Below are 17,303 nucleotides of genomic sequence, written 5' to 3'. Positions count from 1 at the left end.
GCTGTGTAGGCTACAGTAATTCTGGAAGGCACTGAGGCTTCTGGCAGGATTTTGTTGTAGCCAGGTATTCATTTCATAGAGGCATGGCAACGTTTGCAGAGTAAATTCAGCCTTCTGGGGATGAGAAATGTGCAAATTCAGATGGTAGGACTGGGACTGTTTATTTAGCATAGTTGAGCGTAGGCCTCTAAAATGGTGCTGCAGTACACAAATAGCAGTGAATAATTGATGATGGTGCCTACAGTGCTGCAGGCTGTCCTGTCCTCACAGCGATGCAAAGAGGATGGGGGAAGAAGTTCTTCATAAAAACACGTGGCTAACAATACTATAGTTACTCAAACTCAGTGCCAGTTGACTTTGTAGTCCAAATCTGCTTTGCTGCCTTCTTTCAAGTTTATTTTCCCGGAGTGTGTTTGGTCTTTCAGAGCTCCAGCCAGGTTTACCTGGTGCTTGAGCATTGCTAATTAATCCTGGTGACCTTATCTGGCCTGCATGGAGCTAGTCCTGGTGGTTCTGCATGCATATAGCACTTTATTCACAAACTGAATGGCTGATGTAGGCATAACGCCCAGTGGCTGTGTACAGTGACCTCTTACCCTATAAAAATGCTGAATATAAGATTTGACAGACTTGACTCAAGGGGAAAAAAAAATAGTAAGAGGTTTGTAAACCGTACGTGGTATTGAATCACTCCACATACTTGACAGCTTTTTGGAATTTTAGTATGTTCACAATTGGATCATAGCCAGGCTTTACAGAAATAAGCAGCAAAAACTCCTTTACATTGATTGTTTTGTTTTGAAACCCCCTTTTTTAATGTAACACTGCAATGTGTTTTGGTAGTTGGATACATTATACAGTGACCTTGTTGAAGGTTTGATGGTGCAGAAAGCTAAAATACCATAGTAAGTAGCTGCTTCCAGCATAGGAGGGCTTCCCCTTTGGTACAGCTGGCATCAGTGCAGAGCTGCCTCTCCTCATGTGCTGCACTCTCTGTTGCTGACCATTTGATGAGCTGATTTGGTTAGCTAATTTGGCAGAAGACTACGTTTTTCTGCAGGCTTAACTTCTACCAGGTTAGCAAATGGAGTGGCTTGTTCACTTGTTCTGAGTGGAAGAGCTGACGCAAAGGAAGCGATGGGAGCTTCCAGAGTTCTGGGGGAAGGTGATAGGACCTGCCCCCTTTTAGTGTGAAGCAAGTTTAGGTTAGATCAGCTCAGCCTAGCTCATTTATCTTCCCGTTCCAGGCAAGAGAAACTCATTTGACTGAAAATGGGGGTCATTCATCAAGCAGTATTGCCATTGCTTTTTTTTTTTTTTTTTTTTTTCCAGGAAAATAACATGTTCTAACTGTTCAGGCTGAAGTGCTTTTTGGAGCAAAACAGGACTTGATGCAAGCACCTTGTGTGTTGCAGTGCTGCTGTCTGTGCTCTTCTTGTGCTAGTGGCCAGGGCTGCTCTACCTTCTCCCTGCAGTGCTGTGCTCCGCATGCTGCACTGCTGAAGAAATGAGTCAAATTTGAAAAAATGAGCAGAAATGAGCTTTTTGTACTTCTCAGAAGGGGCTAATTTAGAGAATTGGTTGTAGTGTGTGTTTAGAAAGCTTAAATCTTTAGCAAGCTCGTGTCATGTGAACAAACAATATACTTTTGTTCCATGCCAGCATGCAGCTAGTAACCTTTATTTTTAATGAAAGGGGAGTCCAATTTTTAGGTGATACATTGATTCTAACTTTGATTCTGCTTTTTTTTTCCCCTCAATCTAATTGCTTTATTGACAAGAAAATTACTTCAGTGCCTCAAATTAGTCAGGGGGTTATGCTACAGGTAGAGGAGCCTTGTATTCAGAAGTGAAGTTACGATGTGACAGAGCTATAATAAAGGGTGCAAGTCTGTGGTTATGATAACTTCTCAGTAAATCCATATGACTTACAATTTTTCACGCTGCCTAATATTTATGAAATAAAATTTGTATTCCATTCTGGATGACTTAATGTATGTCCTTTAATGCATTCACAAATTGCTGGATGAAGCAAAGAATAACTTCCCCAAGTGGAAGTACAGAGATGCTGTCAAGATAGGCTTTGGTTACTAGCCTCAACTAAACTGCAGCTTGAATAAGGAGATGCTTCTTAGTCATCTCCCCGTGCTCACAGGAGGACTGTTTTCACAATATTTCAAACTGCTGTTGTGGAGAAAGAATCCATTATGACAAATACGATCTCCACAAGACTGGAAGCTTCACTTCATATCTCTTGCAAACAAAGATTCAGATTACTTACGTTCAGCCCATGACTGACTAATTTGGCAGCACGGATCTGGTGGGACCTAAATCAGTGCTGTACTACTGAGTTACAAACCAGATGCTCGAGTTTTGCTTGTTTAATCATTCATGTGCAGAGCTGTACTAAGATGTTCATTTTTGTAAATAAAGCATAAATTATGCAACATACAGCTAAAACCTTGAGGAAAAGATAGTACAGTTGATTGGAAAGTATGAAGGATATCATAGGCATCGTAAGTCTTTGTGTTTTTTGATATATAAGTACTAAAGCAATGCAGTGAAATGTGTATATAAGTTGTATGTGCTATATAGACTTCAGTATAGACTTAACTATTTATACTTGTGGTTTTTTACCCTGGCTAACTTTCTTCTGGAGTGGTAGTGTTAGAAAGTTCAAGCAGATTTTGGTTTTAATTTTTTTTTTTACTGTAGATTCAGTAACTTCAGAGATGTGGCTAAGCAACAGAAACCAGAAGAGAGGATGCATTTCTAAATGCAGAACTGATGAATCGGTGAAACAGGCTATTTTGGAGTAAAGGCAGTGACGTGTGTGCAGTAAAACCTTTTACTGCTCGTGTGGGTTTCCTTGGTTTGTTAATGAAGAACATCAACAGTTTGTCTTCAATAGTTTCATGCAATCAGCAAAACGCAGATGATTATTTTGAGGGGAAAAAATAAGCAATAGTTGCCAAGCTGAATGAAAATAAAAATCATTTCCAAAGATAAGACCAGTTACTGATGATTATGTCTTAGTCAAATAAAATAACATATAGAACAGACTGTTTCATCAGACAGATGAGCTAATTATGAAAATAATTTGCTAAATGCAATTTGGTATTTAAGCTCTTTTTTTTGTTTGTTTGTTTGAGGGATAGGGGAAGGAAAAGATTTCTCTTGATTCTCTTGTCTGCTCTGTGCTCTAATAGCACTAATTGGATTTGTAGTGCTTTAAGACAGGGAGAGTACACAATTCTGCCTGTAAATTTTGGAAAGGTTGGCATTGATTGCAGATGATCTCTGCCTCGGTCTTTTGCAAGGGAGAAATAAATCCCATTTTACAAAGACTAAAGAAAAAATAGCTGAATGCTGTGGTGATGCCACAGACAGTTGCATCTCTGGAAGCTGGGGAGGTCAGTGTGTGAGCTTATTCAGAGTCTTTTTCATAAAAAGTTAAAGAACAGGAGAATATTTCAAACACTAAAAATTAAATATCCTCAGAAAATATAATCTTCCTTCCTTACCCACACTCTTCAAATTTATATTTTGTCCCGTCTGATCATCTTCCAGATTTGCCTGTGCATATAGTAGTGTAGAAGTACTTGTGGTGCACAGAAATGTTGATATTGCTAACACAGGATTATTCTGTACTCTTTTCCTGCTGACTTTTAATGGATGTGTTGCAAATCTTCTAAGCTTTTTATCATAGGCTGGAAATACTTCTCTTATCCTTTTGAAGCACAAATATATCACTGATGTAACAGGCACCCTTCAACTAGTTAGCATTATGATCCCAAGCTTTACCCTTTATTATAGTGTATAATTTTTTATCACTAAGCATATAAAAATCTATCTGCAGTGTTTGTTGTGTACTTTGACTCTGAAGCTATGTTTTGGCTTTTCAGGCAATGATCTGAAGTTGTAACAAATGTGAGTTTCCATTCTGTTTTCCATAGCCTGTGCCGTGAAAATCTTAAATTTCAGTTTGTAGCAAGCACGCTTACCACTGTTATCCTTGTGAATTATTAGTCTAGACCTATTCCTGAGCCCACTGGAAGTTCCATTCCTAAATTCCAACCCAAATAAAGTAGTTCAGGATGAGGGTTTGTGTCCACACTGAAAACAGCAGGCTTCAGAAATTGCCCAGTTGCTGTCTAACCCTGAAGATGCCTAGAGTGCAACGATATGTGTGGTTTTTACATTAGATTCTCACATTTAGCTCTGCACAGAAAAAAAACATGGTACTGGAAGAGCCTCGAATTATCAGCATTCAAGGCTTATCTTCAACACGTCTCCCCGGACTGGGCTTTCTCCCACAAACCTCCCCTGACGAGGTTGTAGCAGCAGTGGTGAGGACACTAATGTCACCAGGAATTGTCCCTGATGCTGGCACTTGGGCCCATTTCCAGCCTTCCTTTGTCCACAGGCTGTAGCTACCTTTGCAGTGGCAAAATAAACATGTAAGCATTCGTATCCTCTCCATAAAAGCTGGTTTTTGAGTTTCTTTGTTTACTGAATGAAGTGGCTTCTCGTGGAAGATAACTATGATGTTCAGCTGTCACTGGAGTGTTTATTTTAACAGCCAACTAAATCCATATTTCATATTTCTGAAGAAGCAGGCTTTCTGCAGAAAGGTCTGTTTCAGCAACTGAACAATATGTGCTGTGTAAGCTGGAAAAAATACTTGTTCCACTACAGGTCTGAAGTAAACAACTTTATTAAATGGACTCGGTTTGTGTAGCTAAATGCAAATCTGCCCGTTCCAAAAGGGGCATGGAAATTTAGCTTCTGACGATCACAAATTCACAGAGCATACAAAAAACGTGACAAGCATCTGACTGTAGCTGTAAGGATCCTCTGTAAACTGTAACTTTCTGAAATCCACAGTGCTGATTTTAGGATTAAATCATGAACTTCAGAAGGCAACAAATGCCCAAAATGCCGAAGCCCTGCTCGGTGGCTATGCAGATGAGCGTGGCTATCCTTCGTTGGACAAAACAGCTGCCTGCCTGCCCGGCGGTGAGGACAGGCGTCGCACAGGCAGCCGGTGACGTGGTTTGGTTTCCATGGCAGTGACTTCGTGTTATGTAAGGAAGTTGCGTGTACACAGCCCTGGTTGTCATGGTTCTGGGAATCCTGCTTCAACAGCCCCTTCCTGAGCAACATTAGTTAGCAGCTTTCAAAACAATCAGATATCCTCCAGTGCAGTTAGCTAGCTAATGCTTTTAAAGGCTAATCTCTCATTTCATTCAGGACATGGCAAGGGTAATTTCAAGCTCCCGGTGCCTGATTTTTAAAGGCTAATTCATATCTGAAGATCTTCACTGTGCTTTTGAAAGAGACCCTGATTTTGGCAACTGCAGTGCACAAGAGTCATGTGTCTTCCTTCAGCACCCTCACTTGAAGTTTTACACCTAAATATGCTAAAGGCATGCAACACCTCAGGCATAAATTCTATTTTTTGCATCCATTTTCTGGAGAGAGTAAATTAGGTGACCTCTGGGAGGATGAAGGAATGTAAGCTACAAATGTTGTTGACTTAGCCAAAGCCAAGTTGTGCTTACAAAAAAACCCCACCCTGCTCCATTATCTAGTTAAGTTACCTGTTAGTAAACTTACTGCAATACCTATATTTAAAAACTATAAAACTAAAAAACTATATTTACATTGAACTGAAGGTGGATTTTATTTTACTGGTGTAACTCATGTAACAGGTTTAAAAAAAACAACTAGTGTTGCTCTACATGCAGATCCTTGCCATGTAGTTCTGTCTTCTCCTTGGGGTATTTTGACTCTGCTTGTGCAAGCCCTTGGTGAACTAGTGCCACTCTACCTAGAGATGTGTTTTCTTCTCTGCTTTTAAATGTATTTCTGCAGCTTCTAATAATGTGCAAACAGTAACCTGTCTTAGCTGGGATTTTTCCTTTGAGTTGAGCCAAGTTATATAAAATTAAGAATATTTTTCTTCTTTAAGTGAAGGCCACCCTTGAAGTATGTTTTCAAAAGTGTGTGGAGATCTAAAGAAAAGCTTCTATACCTAAAACCTTTGAGTTATTATTCTTCTTTCCCAAGTTACTAGTGGGTCTAATAACAGATGTTCTTTCTGGAAACCTTGCTTTGATGAGATGTCGGGCTCCTAATTTGCTGCTGCCCCAACATCTTTCTGATCTGTATGCACAACTGTCTTGGCAAAGTTGGTGCATTTGACAAAATCAGAGCAGTAGGTCTTGACTGATGAAGTCTTGACTGATGCTTTCACTTTGTTTGATATTGTTTTCTCCCTTTGTAGCAGTGCAAGAGCACTTTTTGGGATTTAGAAATAAAAGATCAAGGTTGCCTGTTCTGCTGGTGAAAGTGATCCCCCCAGCAACAGGACCTATTCTTCTTTTGCTCTACCTCCTATGTGAACAGGAATTCACAATAGCAGGGTACCAGCACAAGAATGGACAATGTAGTAACTTTGATCGAAACACTTGATCAGTTGCATTCAAACAGCTTCCATCTTCCCTAGGTTCCTTGGGATCCAGAGAACACACTTCTCTCATAATTAACAGGAATGAATAATAGAGGAGCTCTGATTATAGCAGTACAAAGCAGTATGGTAGAGCATTCCTGTGTGACTTGGTATATCATTTGGGGAAACACTAAAATTTTGTAATCAAGCACCATAAAAAAAATAATCTCAGATTCAACTCTTACTAATGTCTCAAAGACAGCTATTCTTCAAGACCTTAAATTTTGCCTCTGTCTTAGCCAAACGGTGCTATTCTGGAAACCGTGAGTTTTTCAAAATGTATTATTATTATATTAAAGGGACAACAAACTCCATGTCTTTATTGGAAGAACGTGCTTTCTTTTTTCTCCAAACTTTTTTGCTGTATACTTTTCTGAAGTTGTTTGAAAAATACACATTTATGGATCTCCAGTGGAGGAAAGTGGAAAGCACAGAGACAGAATTGAGTTTTTTACATGTACAGAATGACTTAGGACTAATAAACCAGGTATAAACATTAACATTTCTTACATATACTATATAGTCATTTAATTGTTGGTCTGTTAAGTCTTTCAAAATGATATGTGAGTATCACCTCCTATTTTGGAAAATATGCTCTGAAGGTTTCAGCATCTTGGATTTGGATGCTGGAAATTTGCAAGCCAACATCCTTGTTTAAGATTGCGTGTAGCTGTAGAAACACCAGTGAATGATGTAGTTCTTACAAACCAGTTCTGTTTTTCCATTGTTCGTGCAGGTTTTGTGTGGTTTTAGTCAATTTACTTTGAAAACTTGCTTAATGTTTCCCTCCCATTTTTTTAACCACTTCCTTTACACTTAGGGCCATCCTTTTTACACTGTTTGGTGCGAGGAGTGAAAAATGTGATTTTTATAGCTGAGTAAAATTACCCCATGTTGGTTTGAACGGTGCGTTCAAGTTGTGCATTCGTATTATTGACACTATTTTGGTGCTTCCTGTGCTGCCTCACCCTTCCGTTTTCTCAAACACCTGCAGATGCACTGGTTCTGATGGGCAGAAAGAAGCTCTGTTTTCCTGTTGATGCTGAATACTGCAAGGAGGTACTTTGAGCCTGAGTCTGTACCTTACAAAAAGCCTCCTGGAAATCACATAATCTCAGGATAGCTCAAGTGGTCTGACCCCCCTGCTCAGGCAGGGTTACCTACAGCCTTCTGCCCATGACCGTGTCCAGGTGGCTTCTGGAGGGAGATCCCCCAGCCTCCCTGGGCAAGCTGTGCCAGTGCCTGGCAGTCCTTCCTCTAGGAGAGGTGCTCCAGTCCCTTCATCATACCAGGGAGTCCACAGCTCGACACAGCACCACTACTACTACCACTCAGAAAAGAATATCAAACAAATTTCTGCAACCCTCTGTTACTCATTTCCATGTGGGATGAAAGCTGCTGTGTGCTTCCCATTGCATCTCTAACAAGGTGACAATTTGCAGCTCACCAGAAAGAGAACCTCATTAAAGATGTTGCCTTATTCTTCTGAGGGGTTGTTTGGTTGGGTTTGGCTTAGTTGCACCTGGAGTTTCAGACAAGTGATTGGCTGTAGTTACACTGGTACAGAGAACAGGTCAGGATGTCCCTTGATTTGTGAGGCTACATATGAGGGGACAGGACAGACGTCTTGAATGTCTCCTCTTTATACACCTGCAGCCATCCAAGCACTTAGCTTGGCTATATGAGGAGACACTTGCCATTATGTGATTCTGGAGGGCTTGCAAAGATGACTCCCAGATGACATCTGTTGTGACTTGGTACAGTCTGCACTAAAATAGGGAGGGAACACGTTAAGTCTTCCAGTGGTTTTCTTCTTGTTTTCACGCACAGATTAGACTGATTTAGGCACGCTGTTCCATTGCAGTCTCGCTTCATAATTATTAGCATGCTTCAGGTCTGCTTAGACTTCTCCACTGTCTGTGATGCTGTGAGCAGAGTCATCTCAGTAGCCATGAGCATAGATGCCATGAGGCTGAAGACCTTCAGCCACAGCTGTAAAAATAGGGTGTAAATAAAAGCCATGTAATTGGTTCTGCATGGTACTACTTCTTGGCCGCATCAGAAAAATGCCTGCTATGCTCTCAGGCTAACAAAATGCACTTTTTGTCAGGAAAAAGTCTAATAGTGAATTTGCCTGTAGTGTGTGAGAATAAGAGGTGGTTGGCAACCTGGTACTCTTCGCTGGGAGTATAAAATACTTGGATTGTGTGACCAGATCAAACAAAAGGTCTTAAGCACGTTTTTAGTTTAACAAAATGTTTCTCTGCATACACGTGATGACTTTTTAGTAACACAAAATGCATGATGCAATGAAACACAGGAGCAGTTCATTGCAGGATTGATATTTCACGATGATGAATCTGCATTTTTCATGCAGTGGTATGAAAAATAGTAGGACGTTTCATCTCGCCATTAGCAGGTTGGAAAGACCTATGGATATGAAGTGCAAGATACAGCAACTAATGAAAGAAATTATGCAGAGCTCTCCGTTGTGTGTTGCACAATCAGTAACTACTCTTATTTTTTAAAGCAAACAGCAGGTTGATAGCTGACTGGATGTGACACATAGGGCAAGCTACAGCTCTTTCTTTGCATACAGAGGATGAGTTGGATTCTGCTCCTGCAAAGTTTTGTTTCTTTACGAAGTGACTGTACATACATGTTGTAGTTCTCCCCAAGTTATTTAAGCAGTAGCTGTCATCACAGATCCTTCCGAAGTGAAATCTCCCAGCGTGTGTCTCTCCAAGAAAAGCCAACCACACAGCTGGTGTGTAGTACGCTGTGTCACTGCTCTGTGTGCAAACCAGAACACTGAATGGATGCTGCCAGCTAAAAGAACGCGCGCAGGGATGCTCAGTGCCTCCTCGGCGAGGCTGAAACTCTTCAGGGCTTGCTGGAGTTTCCTATATATGGCGATTTCATGGAAATTTAGTTGTTTTACTGCGATTCTTCTCCTTTTCTTGGGACTCCTGTGATATTTTAAGCTGGTCTCTTTGACTATTCCGTTCTTCCTTCTGTTTGAACTTTTGTATGTGCTGACTTGGAATTTGTGCTTTAATTATTTCGCTTCCCTCCCCAGTATTTTTCTCCCGGCTTAAATTTAGCCAGCGTACTTTTAGTATAGCAAACATAATTTGTCTGTAATTATGAATGCTCTGCAGACTCTCCTCAAATCCTTCCTGCAGAAAGGCAACACGAAGCATTTTAGTTGGGGGGGGGGGGGGGTAGTGTTGAACAGAAAGCTGGAAGATGGGCTGGGCTGTGCCACAACATGGGTTTCTCAGAGAAAGATAAAAATCTAGGAAGGGCGTTGCTGCACAAAAGATGACTGCTTATAGAAATGCACGAACTCGCATGTTCTAGGTTTTGTTATCTGTTACGTGGTGAGAGATAATGCACCAAAACTTCTTGGCTGCTGAGGATTGAGATCCTAAAGTAGTGCAACAGAAATCAAATAATTGTTTGAGTTTACCTTTAGTACAAATCAGAGCTCCGAAGGAAATTACCCGGTAGTGTTCCTGTTTCTCTCTCAGCTAAACCGTAGGAAGTATGGGTTGTAGCCAGCAAAATAAGCGTTGTGTGGATGCATGTGCGTGATTTACGTTGTTAAATAAAGCTGTAGCCATCCTTCGGCTTTAAATGCACGTCAAGTGCTTTGAGCAGGCCCCAGAAAGCAAGATGCAGTTGGGTGGCCAGCAGTGCGGTTCACCCTTCAGCTGCTTGCAGTCCAGAGCTGGTGTGCTCTGCTTCCTGTGACCACTGCCAGCCACCACCGCCCTTCCCTCAGGAGCTTTCTGCCTTTTTATTTATCTTCCTTCAGGTGTTTGGTTTCCCGTGTACAGATCTATGAAGCGCTAGGCTTTAAGACTCAAAGTTGCTGCTGAAATTGCCATAGCATGGAGTTGTATCTGAAGTTTAAGAGCATAGATAGGATTTGATATTTTTTAATGAAATTTTAGGCGACAACATCTAAGCTTCCTGTACTGAATGCAGAGAGACTTCTGAAATATTTTCTTCTAGGCAAACTTTTAATAAAGATTTGAATTAAATGTTAGTTTTTACAGCAAGTAGAAACCAACTTGCTTCATGCCCAGCAGTGCTTCTTTTTCATATGTCATTTCAGTGGGGACTAAGGAAGTTGTTAAACGTTTTTTTATTTTACAAAAGCAGGAATTGGAAGGAAAAAAAAGAGTCTAATGGAGATCACTGTTAATTTTGTTAAAGACTTGATGGATTTCTAAAAGCAAACAGACAACGACAACAACAAAAACAGTGACCAAAACACACACTTCTAATGATTGGCCCTTAATGTGTAAGAATATAGCTTTACATAAATGGTTTAATTAGTTACTTATCTTAGTCGTATTATTTATATTCGTATCTTAATAATACTTCACAGTTTTGATGGTAGTTATGTCTGCTTTCTCAACAGTTGCTTTAAATTATGTATTTACAGATATATGGAGTTTGGGGGTCATCCTCTTTATGTTGGTGTGTGGACAACCACCATTTCAAGAAGCAAACGACAGTGAAACTTTGACTATGATAATGGACTGCAAATACACCGTGCCACCTCATGTGTCCAAAGAATGTAAAGAGTAAGTAGAGTGCTAAAGAACTTAAGCATTCATAGGAGTGGATTTTCGTTATCTTTGAGAGTCCCCATACAATTTTACCACAATAATTACTGTGCCTACTGCTTTTGCTTAGTTGTTAGTATTTCTTCACATCAATTGAGTAGCTTCTTGGGCAGCAGTATAACTTTTTTATTTTCTGCATCTGCTTTTACTAAAGGTTAATCCCATGATACTTATTGAGAGTAGGTTTTTTTCCACACTTTTCTGAAACTTTATTTTGATTTTATCCAGTGTTTCTTTCATGTCCCTCAGTTGTCATTCATTTTATAAATGATCAGAGAAGCTATTCACCACTGACTGGCTTTGGCCACCATTCCTGCTGGACAAATGACAAGGTGTTGCTTGGAGAATTTTGTGGCAGAGGTGACAAAGTTAATGATTCCTGTAGATTTCTGTTCAAAATACAAGTTGTCAAAAGCCGAGAATATCACAGCAAGTTTTGCACATCTCCTACTGAAATTGCAGCTCCAAGTCAACATTCTAGGCAATCACGGGAGGAAAATAATCTGTCTGCAAATACCATATGCCACTCGGGAATCATGACTCACTTTGATACGATGTTTTTCTGCAGTGTTCACTGCAGCTTTTTTTTTGATATGGTCCAGTATTGATATGTTCTATAGGATGATGGGTTAATGAGGTCGTTAGTCCTTTTAATATATATCCCAGCTGCATCTCTGTCCAGTCAAAAGTCTACAGCAGGACCTAGTATTCTGTTAGTCGACGTGGAAGGAAATGGATGTTACAACTGATCATACGGACTATTCCTCTCCATCTGTCATCTATGTGGTCCAGGAATCTAATACATAACATGATGCCATAGCTGGTTTTCATGTCTTGTAGTGTCTGACATTTCTGGTATTATGGTAAAGCTGCTATTAGTGCTCTTGACAGCTTGAGGAGGTTTACATAAAGGGATAGGTTTAAACTACAATACAGGAAGGGCTTTTAAAAGCTCTCATTAGTGAATTCTATCAAATCTCTTGAGATGCTGCATATGGTGCTGGGGCCAAGAAATTACTGGGGTTTTGTATCCTTTTGCTTAATATATTGGCTAACACTAATTTGCTTAAAGGCCCAAGTAGATCTGCTCCCCATATGTGGCACATCAGCAATTACTGCCAGTTACCAAAGTGCTTGATGGGTTAGGCTCTCATAGGGAAATGGCTCTCAGACTGCCTAAATGTGCTGCTTTGTGTGGAAACATTCATGGTGTTCTGGGGCGCGTAAGCAAGCCTATAGCAGGAGGCACATGTGGTGGATTTGTGGTGCACTTTACTACAGGTGTTTTAGTACAGGTGTAGTTTAAAAACAAAAAGTTTTATGAAGTGCATAATTGGTTCTCTATCTGTTGCAATATTAATAAAACTGAAGGAAATGGGCTCCCCTGTCTCACCTGAACTTTCCTTCTGGTAAAGGCAGAGATCACAGACACTATATACGTGACATTCCTTTTTTTGCAGTAAGGTTTTAAGAAGTTCAGATTAACCTCCATTTTTAATTCCCTATATCTCACACCAAAATAAAATAAAATTGCAATTACCTCTGTGATTTGTGTGGCCTTGCAGTTTTGAAGTTGCATGGTATAATGTAGTCAGTGGAGTAACTAAAGCCATATGTAAGAACTGCTGAACTTTCATTCTGTGTTTTGAAGCAATGAAGTTCCAGCAAAACCTTGGCATCAAAACTGTTACATCCATGTTCAGTTCATTGTTCAGCACCAAAAATACCTTCCCAAAGCTTTTTTTCATGATATACACTGAAACTTCACATATAGCGAGCTAGTAGTGCTAATCATGTCTTCTTTCTCTGTTTATTCTTGGAATTTATGCATTTCCCTACCCACACTTGTAAACACTCAATATCAACCCATTAGTTTGTCACTTCATCATCCCAGAGAGTGTTTTTTTCTCTAAGTGTGGAACAGATCCCTGTCCTTTCACAGATTCTGAAGAACTGAGTGTCTGATAGCTATTTCAAAACAAAACATATCTACTTATCTTGCCATTCTATAGTCCTGTTGACAGCAGCAATAATAGAAAATTATATTTCTATTATTGTGCAGACCAGCCTGTAGGCCATCTGTCACAGTTGCCATATAAACCTATTAAAAAATAATTGGAAGAATCTAAGCATAGTAAATGAAAACTATAGTGTTTATGTTATTTATAGTTTTCAATAAATAGTTTCAGCTCAGAAATATTTGAAATGTCTTTGAGAATAAAGTTCTCTTCCCATTGTTTACTGTAGACATTTCTAAGGATCTTTCTGGACTGACAGTAGAAAATTTCTTCTTAATGTTGCTCTTACAGTGGCTGCTGTTTAAACATGTGAGTGCATTTTGTTTAGCTTTATTTTTTATTCACAGTCTGATTACACGGATGTTGCAGAGAGATCCGAAGCGAAGGGCATCTTTGGAAGAGATTGAAAACCACGCGTGGCTCCAAGGAGTTGACCCTTCTCCAGCAACAAAGTACAATATTCCTCTAGTGTCATACAAAAATCTGTCTGAGGAGGAACACAACAGCATAATACAGCGCATGGTTCTTGGTGATATAGCAGACAGAGATACAATCGTGGAGTAAGTTCTCGATCTTGTATGGTTTATTTTGATCATCTGTCACTGCATTTGATTAAAGAATTTCATTAGAGCCTGGGTGTTTCGGTGTTAAAATACCAAGCCATTCAGTTAACAAAATATTACAATCTTGCTCCTCCGAAGAGGATTCTAGGATGAGAAATACTTAAGTAGACCCAGTTTGCCCTTAGGCAAAACTTCAAGAAAATCTTTTGGAGTAGTGTTCGATTCCTGTAGTAGTGTGCAATCTCGAGCAAACCTGACTGCATTGAAATCCATGCTTTGACTTGTGCTTCTGATCTGGACTAGTTAGTTAAGTCTGTTCTCATGCATATTTAGAGGTGATAAATTCTAGCATTTTTTCCCTTAGTACTCTTCTGGTATGCCTGAAACTTTGTAATTTAAAATACTGTTTCTTTTATCTGGATATTGCAAAATTGCCATTGTCACTGAGTGAGCTTGCTAGGAAGCTGCATAGTTTCTCCTAATACATTAAAACCTGCAAAACCCTAAAATATTCCATAAGTTGAAAGAGGATGTAATTGTTTTCTTTTTGTTCATGCTTAACCTGGCCTATGAACTTAATTTTATTGTAAAGTTAATGTGACAACCCTAAAACAACCTAGGTTTTTCATCCAGTTACATAAAAGTTAATACTTTGGTTGTACGTGCCAGTGTCTACTAGAAAGTCTACTATTGGTGCATAACATTAATGAAATACAATTTTATCATTTAAAGTGTTCAATAAAGGAAGATTTTTTTTGAATGATAACCTAAAAATATCCGCATTCAGCCACAGTGAAATTAATAGACTTGTTGGCTCTTTACTTTTTAGTAAGACCAAGCCACTCTTGTCAAAACATCAAAAACACACAGTTCTGTTTTCAGGTGCTGTTCCCGCTATGAGAAGTACAGCGATACGTGAGCTTGCATGTCCAGTTTTCAGCAAGCCACTGATGTATGGTTTGTTTCATGTTTTGTTTTGTACTTTCCCTAGGGCACTGGAAACTAACAAATACAATCACATCACTGCTACTTACTTCTTACTAGCTGAAAGGATCCTGCGAGAAAAACAAGAGAAAGAAATTCAGACCAGATCTGCAAGCCCTAGCAACATCAAAGCTCAGTTCAGGTAAGAATTTAGGAATCTAACTGTGTTTTTCTGTGTTGGTGAGGATGTTTTCTTGGTGGTGGTGGTGGGTTTGTTCTGTTTTGTTTTTTAAAGCTGGTTTGTTATTGAATTGCACAAGCACTACTAGTTGAAAAACTGCAACATGCTTATTCATTGCCAGTTTTAAGTGTGTTCAGAGTGCTCTGTGTGCTTCAGAATTTGTTTGGAAATCAGCTACCAATATTTTAATTTTCTACCATTTTCAGGATATGACTAAAGGATTTGAATTTCAAGTCTGTATTTGAGGTAGTAAGTTTTCCCACCTGCTAGGAAGAGGCATGTTCATTGACCTTCAGTTCCTCATAAAAATAGTGTGTGCAATATTCCTGGAAAAAATCAGTTGCATAATTCTTAAATGTGGTGATGAGGAATTAGGAAGAGATGAGAAATCATGCTGAACTTGATGTTAAGGTTTAGTTGTTAGCTTTGGTCTTAATGGGCTTGAACGCTCCCTAAATCGAGCTTAGAGCAAACATCCTTAGGTTGTGTTATTTTATTTTTAATGTAGTTCGATGTGCTTCTTATCTAAGGAAAATCATTGAAATAATTGCTTTAATCATCCATTTAAAGATATTGCCATAGAATTTTTAGTTTGACAAAAGGATTGCTAAAAACACTTATAGTAAAGGTCCCTGGAATTTTCAAAGCTCCAGCTTGTGGCAGACAGTAAAGCAAAAGTGGGGAGAGAGCGATTCTGCCACGTAGTTGGTGATTGGTATGTTCAACCAGTCCATTTGCTGTTCAATTCATTATCAAAGCATCACGTACTTTCAGTTACAGAAGCATATGCTTAAAAACAAAACAAAAAACCTCATAAGGTGAATAGTTTATTTGCACACAGATATAGGGGGTGGCAGGTTTAGAGCAGTTATTTTTCTTAAATACTTTGTTTTTAATTTGCTGGGTAAGTATTAGACTAGGACCAGAAATTGCTGGTGTTGAGAAGAATCCTCACTGGCCCGTCTTGACAATCTTTCCAGTGAAGATGGAGGTGGTACTGAGACATTTCCATTAATTTTCAACCTCCAATCTCTTCAAAAAGCTGCTTTTTAGGCTTTGTTGAAATATTACTGGTAACTGTTATTAGCAATGGTAACAGTCACTGGCAGCTAATCTCTTAATGAGAGGATATTAAGTGCTTGTGCTGATGTTCAGAGTCGCTGCCTACCTTCAGCGTTGCTGATGTGGCAGAGAAAAAGACAAGACGGCTCATCCATCCCAAAATTTCTTTGTGCAGCTTTCATGCCACACGTAAAGTCATATAATAGGAATGACAGAGGGGCCATAAATGCTGTGGTTCCCTTCTGGTGCACATCCATGTTTGACTTGGCCTAACTGATAAAAGGTACAACTACCTTTAATCTATAAAAAACAAACACTTGTTACAAATGGGTTCTAAAACTGCAAAGTCTGCTTCTAAATTGTGTGTTGTTTTTTTTTTTTTTTTCCTGCCTCGGTGTCACTGTTTCAGTAAAACAGCCGCTCCAGTTATATCAGGAACTAGGACAAATAAGTCTGTTGAATCTGAATCTTGAGATGAATTTGTAACACTGAATGGAGTGGTTAAAGCCTGCCTCCCAAGAACGAATTCTCTTTTCCTGACAAGCCCATACACAAAAAATGAGAGACTCTTGCTGTTAATAGTCCCAGGTAGCACTCAGGCTACTCCTTGTCTTCAGGATGGTTCTAAATTCAAAGGATTTATCTAGGGTGACCTCATGGAAAAGATAACAAGGAATGCATTTCTTTTATTTTGAGAGCTTAAAGCCAAACCAACACAAGCAACTGACTTGCAACCTGGAGCTTTCCTTTGGCCTGCTCTCCCCTCAGACCTACTGGGAACAACAGTGGGGGAAAGCAGGGAGGCAAACAGGGGCTGCTGTGTGATACACATACTGTAGTGAGGAGGCTTATTGCCTGGAAACTGCAGTACTCTTAGATACTATATTTACTCTTTATTGTGACAGCCGCAGAACTCGCTGCCTTTTTGCTGACAAACCAGCCTGTTCTTAAAGCACTGTGCGTGCTCGAAACATTCAGTTCTTCATTTTTGGTCGCTTCTGCAGTTACGCTTCTCATTTACCTAAGTCCCGTTTGCTAATCACTGCCAGTTGTTTGTGTTTCAAATACCCACCACAGCACAAGTCCTCAGAAACCCAGGCCAGTGGTTTCCAGCACTCCTGGAGCCAGCTGGGGCCTGAGGAAGGATGCCAACTTCTCAAACCTAGGAGGACCCCAAGCTGAGGCTCCACTTTGTGCTGGAAAGCTCGGTGCCAACTGGGTTGTCTCCCTCAGGGCCAAGCCGCTCTCTGGGGTCAACTGGTGAGAGGATACCAGCAGCTCCTGGCCCTTTTGTTATAGGTGGTGGATTTTTGTACCCAAAAGTTTTGGTACCTTTTGCAGA

General features: G+C 39.8%; 1 protein-coding gene across 1 annotated transcript in view; it reads left to right on the top strand.

Moving 5' to 3' along the window:
• Positions 1 to 17,303, top strand: part of SNRK (SNF related kinase) — a 41,320-nt gene that overhangs the window by 18,604 nt on the left and 5,413 nt on the right. The window contains exons 4-6 of the mRNA XM_032182234.1: positions 10,970 to 11,111; positions 13,519 to 13,731; positions 14,726 to 14,860. Of these exons, the coding sequence (XP_032038125.1) occupies positions 10,970 to 11,111; positions 13,519 to 13,731; positions 14,726 to 14,860 (490 nt within the window). The remainder of the gene's footprint in view (positions 1 to 10,969; positions 11,112 to 13,518; positions 13,732 to 14,725; positions 14,861 to 17,303) is intronic.

The sequence above is a fragment of the Aythya fuligula genome, chromosome 2, assembly GCF_009819795.1.
Source record: "Aythya fuligula isolate bAytFul2 chromosome 2, bAytFul2.pri, whole genome shotgun sequence".
NCBI classification, from domain to species: Eukaryota; Metazoa; Chordata; class Aves; order Anseriformes; family Anatidae; genus Aythya; species Aythya fuligula.
The sequence above is the reverse complement of the archived record's forward strand: the minus strand, read 5'-3'. Positions and strand labels throughout refer to the sequence as shown.